This window comes from Drosophila miranda, assembly GCF_003369915.1.
Source record: "Drosophila miranda strain MSH22 chromosome Y unlocalized genomic scaffold, D.miranda_PacBio2.1 Contig_Y1_pilon, whole genome shotgun sequence".
Lineage (NCBI taxonomy): Eukaryota > Metazoa > Arthropoda > Insecta > Diptera > Drosophilidae > Drosophila > Drosophila miranda.
Window position 1 is genome coordinate 15,010,066 of NW_022881603.1, and position 14,209 is coordinate 15,024,274.

The 14,209-nt window shown below is 53.6% G+C and overlaps 2 protein-coding genes across 2 annotated transcripts; both read right to left on the reverse strand.

Moving 5' to 3' along the window:
* Window positions 1-758: 758 nt before the first annotated feature.
* Window positions 759-10,223, reverse strand: LOC117190419 (serine/arginine repetitive matrix protein 1-like). Its single transcript, XM_033395496.1, has 2 exons — window positions 9,911-10,223; window positions 759-3,063 (listed from the first exon to the last, which is right to left on the reverse strand). The coding sequence occupies exon 2, from the start codon at window positions 3,054-3,056 to the stop codon at window positions 2,382-2,384; it is 675 nt and encodes a 224-aa protein (XP_033251387.1). The 5' UTR covers window positions 3,057-3,063; window positions 9,911-10,223; the 3' UTR covers window positions 759-2,381.
* A 1,929-nt stretch (window positions 10,224-12,152) lies between these two features.
* On the reverse strand, window positions 12,153-12,826 carry LOC117191318 (DNA-directed RNA polymerases I, II, and III subunit RPABC1-like). The gene is made up of 2 exons (XM_033396219.1): window positions 12,696-12,826; window positions 12,153-12,531 (listed from the first exon to the last, which is right to left on the reverse strand). The coding sequence occupies exons 1-2, from the start codon at window positions 12,759-12,761 to the stop codon at window positions 12,283-12,285; spliced, it is 315 nt and encodes a 104-aa protein (XP_033252110.1). The 5' UTR covers window positions 12,762-12,826; the 3' UTR covers window positions 12,153-12,282.
* Between the last annotated feature and the right edge of the window lie 1,383 nt (window positions 12,827-14,209).

The window sequence follows — 14,209 nt, forward strand, 5'->3', positions numbered from 1 at the left end:
CATTCCCTACGATTCTGCGTTTTTGGTTTTATCGTATCTTTAAAAACGTGGATGCCACAGATTTTCGTCCTTTGTGGGGGCGGAAGTGGGCGGGGCGAAGTTTTGAAATATTTTTGTAGCAGTGACATATCACAGAAGTCTGGATCCAAAACATCGTTGCTCTAGCTCTTATAGTCTTTGAGCACTAGGGGCTGAAGGTGTAAGGAAGTTCTCAGGCCGAGGTACAGCTTCTCAGTCTGTCCAGGGCCCGGTCCTTCCCCACAGCAAAATTTGTTGTGTGAGGACCTAAGGGGAGAGCCGCTCGTGGCGAAAGCGCGCCCGTGGGGTGGATCGTGGAACGGTCGGGCCTGGCCCGGCCACGAGGCGTGGGTGAAGCCGTGCTTGGGAGCTGCAGAGACGTGCGTTGGGGGTCATGTGTGGCGGGAGACGGGGTTTGGGTCAGGGATCGGAAAGGTGTGGGAGAGGGGAGCCCAGCCTAGCAGATGCCGCATGATCCACGACTCACATCTGCGTCGCCGGGTCCCCCGGGCGAGGGTGTAGGAGAGGGAACCCAGCTTTGAGGAAGCCGCCTGAATCCACGACTCACATCCAGCATCGCCGGGTCCCCAGGGGAGAAAGGTATAGGAGAGGGAAAACCCAGCTTGGTGAATGCCGCATGAATCCACGACTCACATCCACTTCGCCGGGCCTCCCGGGAAAAGGGAAGAGAGGGGGAGGGGGGTGAGTGACTCCTACGGGCGAATGTTCTGAGACAGAGATTGGGTTGAGGCTGGTGTCTTTATTGTTTTCGGATCATTTCCCTACTTAAAATCCCGCGCCTGCAGCGGGGAAATAAACGACAAAAAAAAATATCATAAACAACATGTGGGCATAGATATGTAAAGAAACTGCGGGAATGTTCTGCTTATACCTGCCTACTGCACCGATCTATCCCCCCCAGAGCTCACATACGTGAGGTGGCTCACCCTTGTGTCCCTTCTTTGGGTCCTGTTCTCCCACGGCGGGTGCTCGGCACCTCGGTGGCTTCCTTTGTACACCGCTTGGGTGCGGTCACCGCTGGTTTTATTCACCGCGTGCGGGCGCCCACGCCCACGGCTTATTGCGTACACGGCGCGGTCACGGCTAGTTTTTCACATCTATTTTGGCTTCCGCCGCACAACCGGTCTGGCTCAGCCCTCCGAGATCACTCCCGAGCCTCGCCCGCGCAGGACCGTGCCAGGCCTCTGCTTTACCTTTTGCAGCTTCTCCGCCGCTTCGTGGCTGCGCAGCTTTCGGCTGTCGGCCTCGGCTGCGTGAGCGATCGGCGGCTTCTCTGCGGCTTCGCTTCCTTTGCCTTCGGCCGTTCTCTCTCTTGCTTTGGCTGCGTGGGCGTAAGAGCGACCGGCAAGTCTCTTCGTTTCCTTCTCTTCCATGTCGGCTCTCTTTGCTGCGTGGCCGTAGTAGGCGTCTCTCTTTCGTGTTGTCTCTTCGCTGCTAATAAGTAAACGCCTCACTATTTTAGGGGTTTTCTTAGCCTATTTCTTATTTTAATTGGGGAAACTAAGGATTCATTGTTCGTTGTCTAAGTAATACTAATTATAATAGAAGTAATAAGAATCGGATAAAAAGTGATAATGAAATAATGAAATTAGATAACCAGCCGTCGGGGCGGTCCCTCCAGGGGATGGTGTCGTGGTTAGTGCTGTGGAGGCTTATGCCTTCACACTCCCTTCCTACTTCGGGGTGGGGCGCGGTGAACTGCGCACCAAATTCCCGCTGATGCATACGCGGAAGCGTTGGCCGTCGTGGTGTTGTAAGCTGCGGATCCGGCTGCGCCCGTGACGCGCCGCGTTTGCCTGAGCGCTGGCGCCTTCCAACAGGCTTTGCGGGATGCGGCGGTCAGGCGTGCTTACCCGCCAGGCGACTGGGGCGATTGGCCATTCCTGCTCCTCCTGCAGCGTGTTTAGCTCGGGCATCTCGTCGAACGCTGTGAGCAGTCCGCCCGCCTCTGCCTCTTCCAAACCCAATGACAGGTCGCTGTCCTCCTTTGGTTGCCTCGCGTTTCCTGGTTCGGCCTCTCGGGCCGTGCAGCTCGTCGGTTCCGGGTTCGGGGCGTTGTGGTCGGTGGGAACTGGCGATAGCCACTTCATTGGTGCGTGGTCCAGCGGCTGCCAATCGGGATTATCCCTTCTTTCCGGGGCTGCCGCCTCCTCCTGCGCGTCCCACTCCTGCAGTCTGGCGTGCCACCCGTCGTCCCAGCTGGTGTCCGGGATCGGGCCGTTTGGGTTCTCCTGCCCTCCCAGGATCCAGACTACCTCCTGGTCTCCGTCATCCCTGGGTATCGGGGACACGGGTCCGTCCCCCAGGCCGAGTTCCTGGAGCAGTTGGGGCAGCTCCCAGTGCTAGTCGGCCTCCATCGTGGGGCTGGTGAACCCTTCGTCGGAGCTGCTGTCGTAGCTCGGCCGTGGGGTCAGCGGTTCTCCCATGCGGTACAGGTAATAGGGCGGTGGTGGTGGGGACCGCAGCCGCAGTTTGGGCGCGACTGGGGAGCTGCTCTGCCCCTCGGAGTTGGGGTCCAGGTTGACGTGTCCTGGCTCGACGCGTCTTCGAGTCGCGCGTGGGGTGACGGCGGTGCCTGTTCCTTGGCCTGGATGCTTGCGGCGGCGTAGGCGTCTTGGTGGCTCCTGCTGGGCCTGGCCTGCTCGGACCTCCTCGTCTGAGTCCGATGGCCGCATCGCCTCCACTGTGATGATCCCAGCCAGGTTGTTTCGTGACGTGTTCGGATGGACGACGTCGTTGAGCCATGCCCAGGTCATGGTTGTCGCCCGGCGGGGCGACGGTGGGCTTTCGGGGCGGGCCCGACGTCGGGATGGCCTAGGTGGCCTGGGTGGTCGTGGTACGGCTCCTGTTGATGGTCCAGGCTGCGTGGTGTTGCCCGGTTCTGCTTGCGGGGTCGGAGAGTGGTGGCTTGCTGGTGGTTGGCTGGTCGTGGACCGTGGTTGCCTTGAGCTGGGCGGCCCCTCCGTGCCATCCATTGCCTCTAGAGGCTGTGCGTCGCTCGTCCTTGGGTTGTCCATGTCGGATCTGGTGGGGGGAAGAAACCTTGTTTGGTTAGAACCTGCCCTGTGCTACTGATGTGTCCTGTGCCCTGGGTTTCCCTGATCGGTGCATTTTCTAGTTTCTGGCTATGTCTTACTCTAATCCCTTAAGGGGAGTTAAGCTATCTTACTGAGTGTGGACGCGGTTTCCCCGCGGTGGCCCTCATGAACTCGCGGTTTTCCTGGTGCTGGGGTCGTCGTCATCGTTGTCTTCGTTGTCTTCGCTGGTGAGTGTGTGCTCGTTGTCGTGGTAGGCCTTGAGGTCGGCTAGTCCGGCCGTTCGTCGTTGTCTTCCCGGATGCTTCTGGAGTCGTGCTATGGTGGGAGAAATAAATTTAATTAATTTGTAAGGCTCCTCATATTTGGGAGCCAGTTTGGCAGCGAAGTTGTCCGCCGCTTTGGACAGGTGATGTTGGCGTAGCATCACGAGCGTCCCGATCGTGGGTCTCCATTCGCGTCGACGTAGGTTGTAGGTCCTGCTCTGCGTCTGTGATGCCTGCTGGGTATTTTCTTGTACGATGGCGAAGATTTCCTTGAGTCGCTTGGCCTTGTTGGTTGGGGTCTCTGTCACTTCGCCTAGTCCTGGGGTCGTCTCTTCGTACAAGGCTCCAGGCAACCGAGGTTCCCGGCCGAGTACGATGAATGCTGGGCTGAAGCCTGTGGTGTCCGATGTGCTGCTGTTGATGGCTAGGCTGAGTTCGGGCAGCAGCTCGTCCCATGTCCGCTGGTCTCCATCGATGTACTGGGCGATCATGGTTTTGATCGTCCTGTTGTCTCGTTCCGTGGGGTTTTGTTGTGGGGTATAGGGCTTGCTGCCACGGCGACAGGTCCTCCAGTTCCAGGGCGGTAATGGTGGCCAAGATCGCGTTCTCGTAGTCATCCGAGTCGGCTGGGCGAAACGGGCTGCGTTCCCGAGCTATCTCGGCGTCGGCTAATGGCTCCAGTTGGTAGTCCGTCGTCGGGGTTTCTGTGATCTCGTCCTGTGGTATCGGGGTTCGTGGCTTACGTGATGTCTGTCGTGTTGGGTGACTACGTGGTGACTCCCGGTCCGATGAGCTGGCCCTGGATTGATCCCGCGGGGCCGCAGCTATCTTTGCTGGAATATCCTGGTGATTCCTGGGTCCTGTTGCTGGCTCCCGGTTCGATGAGCTGGCCCTGGGTTGGTCCAGCGGCGCCGAAGCTATCTCTGTCGAAGTTTTCTGCTTTCTGCTGTATCCTGTTGGTGACTCCTGGTTCGACGAGCTGGCCCTGGATTGATCCAGTGGAGCCGCAGCTGTCTCTGCCCAAGTCCCTTGCTTCCTGCTGTGTCCTGTTGGTGACTCCTGGTTCGACGAGCTGTCCCTGGATTGATCCAGTGGAGCCGCAGCTGTCTCTACCCAAGTCCTTTGTTTCCTGCTGTGTCCTGTTGGTGACTCCTGGTTCGACGAGCTGGCCCTGGATTGATCCAGTGGAGCCGTAGCTGTCTCTGCCCAAGTCCTTTGTTTCCTGCGGTGTCCTGTTGGTGACTCCTGGTTCGACGAGCTGGCCCTGGATGGAGCTGTCTCTGCCCAAGTCCTTTGTTTCCTGCTGTGTCCTGTGGGTGACTCCTGGTTCGACGAGCTGGCCCTGGATTGATCCAGTGGAGCCGTAGCTGTCTCTGCCCAAGTCCTTTGTTTCCTGCTGTGTCCTGTTGGTGACTCCCGGTTCGACGAGCTGGCCCTGGATTGATCCAGTGGAGCCGTAGCTGTCTCTGCCAAAGTCTTCGTTTTGTTGCGTTGTCCTGTTGGTGTCGGGGTTCGTGCTGGGGAACTGGCCATGGTTGGTTCCATCGGTGTCGCAGTTCTTTCCGTCGTAGCTTTCTTCGTGTCCTGTTGTGGTGGCGTAGTCCTGGGGTTGTTGCTTGATCTTGTCTGGTAGGGCTTTGTTGTCATTGCGGTTGGTTGGTTCGTGGTTGGCTGTGGGGTGTTGGTCTGCGGCTGGTCTCGGATGGCAGTGGAGTCCGCAAACGTGACAGACCGTGGGCGTGGCTGGGCGGTGCATGATGGTATCGTCCCGGCGGGTTTCTGCTGCAACTTCATCTGTAGATATGCCCGTCCGCAGTGGATCCTTGCGCGGATGCCACAGAGGAAGTCGAGTCCCAAGATGAAGTCGTCTAATACCGTGGGGACTATAAGAAGAGATACCTGTGTTTCTTGCTGATCCAGGCGCACTGTGACTGCTATCGCTTGGTTGATCTCCTTCCTGGTTCCATCTGCCAGGCGGATCCTGGTCCTCACCTCTCGCCTGTTCTCGGTCGTCCCTATCTCCTTCGCCAGCCGCTCACTGATGAAGGATCCTGTGGCTCCAGCGTCGAGGGTGGCCGCAAATGCTTTCCCATTGATGTCCACCAGGGCAGCGATCCTTCCTCCGGTCATGCTTAATGGGTGGGTTTCTCCTGTTCCAGGGTGCGCGCCTCCGTCCATGTCCCAGTTAGGCGGAGACCCGTTTCCCGACGCTGGTTTCCGGCAGCAGTTGATGGTCCGGACCCCTCGGTGGCCACATTCCCAACAGAACAGCTTCTGTCGGTTTGTGCACGCACCACTGAAATGGCCGTTTTCCCCGCTGTTCCGGCAGGCTCGTTGTACATCGATCGCCTGCTCTTGCTCCTGGCCGATTCCTCGGTTGGCGATCTCGGTTTTCCCGGGTGTCTCGTGTGTGTTGCCTCGTTGTGGGTTGGTTCCATTGCCGGTATAGGCGGCACGGGGTCGATGGTTCTGCGTGGTCCCGACGCTGCGGAGTGCGTCTCGGTCCCGCGCGGTTTCGTAGGCCGAGACGAGCTGGGTCAATTCTGTGAGTGATCGGAAATCTTGTCTGCGCGTGTACATTTGATACTCCGGACGGAGATTTTCGTAGATCCGCTCGAGTTCCTGTTCCCGAGTATACTGGGCTCGTTGCATCATCAGACGCAAATCTATAAGGTAATCCCGGAAGGATTCTTTGGGCTTCTGTTCCCGACTTCGTATGGTGTCTTCCAGCCGCTGGAAGTATCTGGGGGGCAGGAAGAATTCTAGGAATTCTTTCCGAAAGTCTGTCCAATTCTGTCCCTGCATCTGAAAAGTTCGGAACCATCCTTCGGCCTTACCTGTAAGGAGACCGGAGATGGCTCGCGGCAACTGCTCTGGGCTCCCGCCGTATGATTCCACTCGCTCCTCGAGCCTTTCGATGAACGCTAGTGGGTCCGCGTGGCCGTCGAAAGTAAATCCCCATTTCCGGAGTTTGTCCGCCAGTAACGAGTACGAGATCTCACCCCCTCCGGGGCGTGAGACCCGATGTCCCTGAGGAAGACGTGGCTGTTCTCCTTCCGTGGTTGTCTGGTGGCTAGGCGTGGCCAGGGGTCCAGCGGTAGTGGGTACTGGCTCGTGGTTCTTGCTGGACGCCTCTGGTCTGGTTCCTTGGAGTGGTCCTTGGGCAGCTCGTTGTGGTTGCTCGTCCTGGGCGGCCGGTGTCTCGGTTGCTGACTCGCGGTATCCGTGGGTGGATCCTTGGCTCGTGCTGGGCAGCTCGGGTACAATTAATCGCAGTTTTGGTCCCTCCTTGCTGTCTTCCATCTTCGTCCGGCTCTCTGGCCCGGGTGACGTGGCTGGACTCCGGTGGTCCCTGGGGCACGGCTTCGGGGTGCCCAGGGCGTGCGATGAATGCGGTGATCCGGCTCCGTAGGTCCTCTACAGTCCCAGATTCTCCTAGTCCAAACTCCTTAGCTAGGCTCTGCAGCTCGTCCTTCCTGCGGGACGCTATCCAGCGGATGTTCATCCTGATCCTGTTCCACTAATCGGGGCACCGGTGTGAGTCGTTATCAGCACGGTACTGGGTCAGGGCTCCTATACTAGGATACACGGCACTGAGGTGGGGGTCCTGTTCGAAGGACACGCGGCACGGTACAGGGAATGGTTCCCTGTGGAAGCTCGGTAATCTCTCTCTGACTGCTCGGTATTAACTGTCCTGACTGCTCGGTAACAACTACCTTACTGCGCGGTAATGACTGTCTGACTGCTCGGTAACAACTACCTGACTGCCCGGTAATGACTGTCTGACTGCTCGGTAACAACTGTCCTGACCGGTGTTCCTGCTCCGCCTTATATTGGCCGTGGCCATGGCTTTGTGGCCGAGGGCTCCTCTGCCATGTAGCTGCTCCTCTGCGATCGCCGGCTGCTCCGTTGTTCTACCGCTGCTTTGCTGCTTGGCAGCTCTGTCACTGCTTGGCTGCTCTGTCACTGTCTCGCTGCTCTGTCACTGCCTCGCTGCTCTGTCACTGCTTGGCTGCTCTGTCACTGTCTCGCTGCTCTGTCACTGCCTCGCTGCTCTGTCACTGCCTCGCTGCTCTGTCGCTGCGCCTTCTCCGCTCTGCCGCTGCCACGTTGCTCTGTCGCTGCTGCTTCTCCGGTCTGCCGCTGCCTCGTTGCTCTGTCGCTGCTGCTTTGCTGCTCTGCCGCTGCGCCGCTGCTGCTGCTTTGCTACTCTGTCGCTGGTGCCGCTTTGTCGCCGGCGCGTGCCAAAGTTTTAGGCGCCGTCCGCGGCCATTTTCTCCCGCCACGCGGTGCTGTGTCTTCGGCATCTCTCCCCGTCTCTTTCTGTCGCGTAGGTGGCTGGCCGCGTGGGTTTTTTTTATACCCGATACTCAAAATGAGTATTGGGGTATATTAGATTTGTGGTAAAAGTGGATGTGTGTAACGTCCAAAAGGAATCGTTTCCGACCCCATAAAGTATATATATTCTTGATCAGCATCAATAGCCGAGTCGATTGAACCATGTCTATCTGTCCGTCTGTCCGTCGGTCCGTCGGTCCGTCTGTCCGTCCCCTTCAGCGCCTAGTGCTCAAAGACTATAAGAGCGAGAGCAACGATGTTTTGGATCCAGACTTCTGTGATATGTCACTGCTACAAGAATATTTCAAGACTTTGCCCCGCCCACTTCCGCCCCCACAAAGGGCGAAAATCTGTGGCATCCACAATTTCGACGATACGAGAAAACTAAAAACGCTGAATCGTAGAAGATGACTATATCTTCTAGAGTGCAAAATCTGATTCAGATCGTATAATTATTATAGCCAGCATCAAGAAAACAATTTCATTTTTTCTCGCCCCGTCTCTCTCTAACACACACGTAGCATAGGCGGCTTTGCTTAGAGTAAAACATAAGCGCCTAGATCTCAGAGACTACAAAAGCTAGAGCAACCAAATTTGGTATCCACACAATTTCGCCACACCCCCTTCCGCCACCGCAAAGGATGAAAATCTAGGGATATTCACAAATCTCAGAGACTATTAAGGCTAGAGTAACCAAATTTGGTATCCGCACTCCTGTTAGATCTCACTATAAAACGTATATCTCAAAATTTCGCCCCACCCCCTTCCGCCCCCACAAAGGACGAAAATCTGTTGCATCCACAATATTGAGGATACGAGAAAACTAAAAACGCAGAATCATAGATAATGATCATATATATCAGATTGCTGAATCTGGATCAGATCAGATCATTTTTATAGCCAAAAGGAACAAATCAATTTGCACTGGCTACGCAGCACCCGACGTCACGCTCAGACTGATTTTCTGTCTCTCTCGCACGCACTCCTTGTCGTGTCGTTTAATATTAGCGGCGTCTGCCGGAGGAGAGCCATACTGACTTAGTATCGGGTATAACTGTAGAGTTGCGGTGTCCGCAGCAACTCACAACGTTCCCCCTCGTTTTTTTTTTTCGCGTGGTTTTCGCCGGCGCGTCTGGGACACGTGCCGGCGGCTGTTGCTTGGGGGGTATTAGAGAAACCAGCCTCAGCTGTACATATGTAAGTCGAGGGATCAAAGATTGGTGCTGGCTATTCGCCGGGACTCTGATTTTTGGCTGCTAATCACTGATTTTAAGTTTTCCTTCCTTTTCTCCTGCTGCTTTTCCTGATCCGTGGCTCCTAAGCATCGTTTGCTGTTTTGCTTTTGTGGGTCTTGCCTTTTAATTGTTGGCTGCTGCTTGGTTCCCTTTTCACTTTTAACTGCTTTTCACTTATTCCCTATGCTCAACGACTCTCCCCTCGTGAGTCCCTGCTCGGGCGCCATCTGTAAGGAAGTTCTCAGGCCGAGGTACAGCTTCTCAGTCTGTCCAGGGCCCGGTCCTTCCCCACAGCAAAATTTGTTGTGTGAGGACCTAAGGGGAGAGCCGCTCGTGGCGAAAGCGCGCCCGTGGGGTGGATCGTGGGACGGTCGGGCCTGGCCCGGCCACGAGGCGTTGGTGAAGCCGTGCTTGGGAGCTGCAGAGACGTGCGTTGGGGGTCATGTGTGGCGGGAGACGTGGTTTGGGTCAGGGATCGGAAAGGTGTGGGAGAGGGGAGCCCAGCCTAGCAGATGCCGCATGATCCACGACTCACATCTGCGTCGCCGGGTCCCCCGGGCGAGGGTGTAGGAGAGGGAACCCAGCTTTGCGAATGCCGCGTGAATCCACGACTCACATCCAGCATCGCCGGGTCCCCAGGGGAGAAAGGTATAGGAGAGGGAAAACCCAGCTTGGTGAATGCCGCATGAATCCACGACTCACATCCACTTCGCCGGGCCTCCCGGAAAAGGGGAAGAGGGGGGGAGGGGGGTGAGTGACTCCTACAGGCGAATGTTCTGAGACAGAGATTGGGTTGAGGCTGGTGTCGGATCATTGTTTTCGGATCATTTCCCTACTTAAAATCCCGCGCCTGCAGCGGGGAAATAAACGCCAAAAAAAAATATCATAAACAACATGTGGGCATAGATATGTAAAGAAACTGCGGGAATGTTCTGCTTATACCTGCCTACTGCTCCGATCTATCCCCCCCAGAGCTCACATACGTGAGGTGGCTCACCCTTGTGTCCCTTCTTTGGGTCCTGTTCTCCCACGGCGGGTCCTCGTCACTTCGGTGGCTTCCTTTGCACACCGCTTGGGTGCGGTCACAGCTGGTTTTATTCACCGCGTGCGGGCGCCCACGCCCACGGCTTATTGCGTACACGGCGCGGTCACGGCTAGTTTTTCACATCTATTTTGGCTTCCGCCGCACAACCGGTCTGGCTCAGCCCTCCGAGATCACTCCCGAGCCTCGCCCGCGCTGGACCGTGCCAGGCCTCTGCTTTACCTTTTGCAGCTTCTCCGCCGCTTCGTGGCTGCGCAGCTTTCGGCTGTCGGCCTCGGCTGCGTGGGCGATCAGCGGCTTCTCTGCCGCTTCGCTCTCTTGCATGCTGTTCCTTTGCCTTCGGCCGTTCTCTCTCTTGCTTTGGCTGCGTGGGCGTAAGAGCGACCGGCGATTCTCTTCGTTTCCTTCTCTTCCATGTCGGCTATCTTTGCTGCGTGGCCGTAGTAGGCGTCTTTCTTTCGTGTTGTCTCTTCGCTGCTAATAAGTAAACGCCTCACTATTTTAGGGGTTTTCTTAGCCTATTTCTTATTTTAATTGGGGAAACTAAGGATTCATTGTTCGTTGTCTAAGTAATACTAATTATAATAGAAGTAATAAGAATCGGATAAAAAGTGATAATGAAATAATGAAATTAGATAGCCAGCCGTCGGGGCGGTCCCTCCAGGGGATGGTGTCGTGGTTAGTGCTGTGGAGGCTTATGCCTTCACAAAGGGGACGGACAGACGGACAGACGGACGGACGGACAGACGGACAGACAGACATGGCTCAATCGACTCGGCTATTGATGCTGATCAAGAATATATATACTTTATGGGATCGGAAACGATTCCTTCTGGACGTTACACACATCCACTTTTACCACAAATCTAATATACCCCAATACTCATTTTGAGTATTGGGTATAAAAAGCGCCAAAGATAGAGCGGAACCTAGAAAACCCTGAAAAGAGATGGAACGCGAAGAGCAAACAGAATGAGCGACTGGCAGACAGACAGGCAGAGAGGCATGCAAACAAGGATAAGCATACGGATACAGACACACACACGCGCACACAAACCTCCACACACAGATATTATCTGGTTGTTTTTGGAGCAATAGGCATTTGTTTTAGACTCCTCCTCTCCCCTGCGCACCCGTAGCCGCCTTGGCCAAAGCGTCGAAAGCCGTTTAACTGCCGCTTGACACAGAGAAAGAAGGAACCGAAAACAAAGAGGGATAGAGGCCAGAGAGAGAGAGAGAGAGAGAGAGAGAGAGGAAAAGCAAACAACAATGAGTAGAGCCCACACCCGGACGACGTCCCGAATGGAAGAGAGACGGCAGACGCAGCGTCTACGGTATACGGTTACCATTTAGAAGTCCTCAAAGGTGAAATTTCCCAAGAAAACAATGAGGAGGCGACACCCGGACTGGACAGAAACGGACTGGCCCGGAACGGACCGGTTAAGCCTCTCCTCTGTTTGGCATACCGTTTTGTGGTGCCTCAGCGGTTTTCTTCTCGGCCTTTTTGTTTGCGGCCAGAAGTGCGGCAGCTGTCTAAGCAAAAGCCAAATTTAATTATTCATAGATTCGCCGGGCTCTGTGCGGGAGAGTGTTTGCCGAGAGATTAAGGCAAATTAATGGCTTCCAGGAATACGCCAGCATACTTTTGCTATGAAGGCCATAACTCAAATGCCTGGAACTGGGATCCGTAATCCTGTATGTGGATCTCTCCGATGGAGGAACACGCATCTCCATCTCCAGCTCCAGCATCTCCATGGGATCTCAACCTAAAAACCACACGGAATGGAAATTAGTAGTGGTTCATAAACATTGTTCGCAACTCTATTGATTGGTGCTGCAGAAAGACTGCAATCAGACGATGCACTGAGGAAGGGTCCTGAAAATGAAGAAAATGGGGTTAATTAAACTTTCAAGAAGGGCTACACGCATGTACAATACCAGTTCCTGCAGCTCATACGACATTCGATTTGCAGTCATAGAAAAGTCAAAGCAGGATTCCAGGAATAGCCTGAGGTGCATTCTATTTCTAGCGTCTTCTTGTAATTTCAGATGGCGGGCAACCATGCATACGCCATTCCAAGAATGCTATTAGCAACAGTATCCACAGAGGGCGGTAGCTTTTCCAGTAGCTGTACACGGTGCAGCTCCTTCAATACCTGCAAAAGGGGTTGTGCCACCTCCGTCTCATAGGTAAGGTGCTACAGCTTCTCAGCAAAATAAAATAACAAAACCTCAAAAGTTTGTATTTGTGGATAATTTTTCGCTTTATCGAAGAGAAGAGTGTCTGGAATGATTTTCGATTCTTCTTCGATAAATTATTATTTGTTTTAGCAACTAACTTGTGTACAAAATGGTGGCGAGCACTTAGACGACGATGCGGTAGGAGATGTAGCGACCGGCCGTCTTAGAGGAGCGGATAATCTTCGTTCCAGAACGTACTTGGGGGCCATCTCAACGAGCGCCTGCCTGGCCGACGGTGTTATGCTGTTCTGCACCACAATAATGGCGCGATAAATGCTCTCCTCCTGCATGCGCAAACAGTAGCGTTTGATGACTTTGATGCCGACCTTCGGCTCCTGCGGAAAGAAGACAAACATCTGGTTAGTGGGGTCATCGTTGTGGGCCACAAGCAACATGATATCGGCCCGCGAGGGGCAATTTTCGGTTGGCCTGTTGCCGAAAATCTCCTGGAACCGCTGCAGCGTCTGGTCTAGTTCCTCCTGAGTAACCAGATACCCACGGTCGTGGCACATTTGCAGTGCAGTCTTTCGTGTGCGCCACATCCTGTATAGTTCTTCCTCGTCATTCATCGTAGTAATTTTTAATTTTCGGTATTTACGACTCAGTTGCGAAAGAAATGTGCGAAACAGAGTTGCGTGGCTCAGTATATCGCAACTGTATATCGAGACAACTGCTCGTTGTACAGCACTGAAGGTGTGCATGGTATACATTTTATAAGGGTATGTATTATGAATATTTCATAACTTTTTGGATTGGATTGATTTGTTTGCTTTCTGTTTTCCCTTGTGGTTCCAGCGCATAAAATATAAATTAAACATGTGTATGAACTGACACATCTTTGTATACATATAGTGATATACATTGGACATAAAAGTGTGGTGGGCCACCCACCTATAAAGTTTTTTTCATAGAAGGCCAAAGCGAATAAAAAGTTCAAGTTGTTATTTTTTCCATACATAGTAGAAATATATTGTAGAATTTTTAATTAATATTTCTATTGGGAGAACATCCTTCAAACCTTTGAAGAGGTGAGTGGGTGGCACTTCCAGAGCAGCCACCACTGTCCGCCTTTATTCCCCAAGCCCGAAAGTATGTTTTAACAAAAATGAAATGCGAAAACAATTGGAAATCAAACGAAATCAATTCCCTCCATTCCTTCCCAAGTGTGCTTGGCAAAATCCCACGCCCACACGATAAAGTCTCACCCTGCCGCTCCATTTCGATCGGTCCGACCCTCCCTCCAGCAAGTACGTATATTTCCCAGAGCAAATTTGTATCGCTGAACGACATTCATTGAATTATTTACGAGTATGAGTATAGCAGGGGTTTTTGATTATTTACATGGCTCTGTTGCTTTTGATTCGGCATTCGGCTGATAATTCTGCATCCCAATTTGACCTCGAGTCCGCGCGCGAGTCCGGCAATCCGAACTCCATAAAAATCGCTGCCAGCACGCTGCCCCAACCCAATGTGCGACAAGCGACGAGAGATATCAGATATGTACATACATATGTGCCACAAGTAATTTGGCTTGGTTTTTTCTATACCCTTGCAGGATTAGGTGCAAATGTGAGAATAAATTCCTGATTAGCCTGATCAATAAAACCAATGATCGCTCGAATAGATTTGGGTTTGTGGAATCTCTATCATAATAATCCAATCAAATTACCACAAGAACAATACACTTGATAGGGTGTTTAAAACTTCGCTATCGAAGTGTTTTCATGGGGTATTCGGTTCCGGAATTTCTTTCATTTATTTCGAGTAAAGACCTTGACAATCATCATGTGATGACGTGTGAATACCAAATTGGGAAAGGTTACGTTTTTTCTGTGGAGTGGATTGCGATTTTTTAGCCATTTGAATATGGTGAAAAACACCAACAACATCCATTGGCATGCTGCCAGAAAGAGGTGGTGCGAAGAGGAGAGGTGGTGCGAGCTGCAGATAGAGATGCAAATGGATGATGCGTGGGATGGAGACTGCACATCTGCTGGAGGCCGAAAAGCGATA

Excerpts from the sequence above, each read along its gene's own strand:
- LOC117190419 (XM_033395496.1), bottom strand. The coding sequence starts at position 3,056 with ATGGACAACCCAAGGACGAGCGACGCACAGCCTCTAGAGGCAATGGAT.
- LOC117191318 (XM_033396219.1), bottom strand. The coding sequence starts at position 12,761 with ATGACGAGGAAGAACTATACAGGATGTGGCGCACACGAAAGACTGCAC. Across the intron at positions 12,532-12,695 it reads ACTGCAAATGTGCCACGACC|GAGCCGAAGGTCGGCATCAA; the intron begins GTGGGTATCTGG and ends TTCTTTCCGCAG.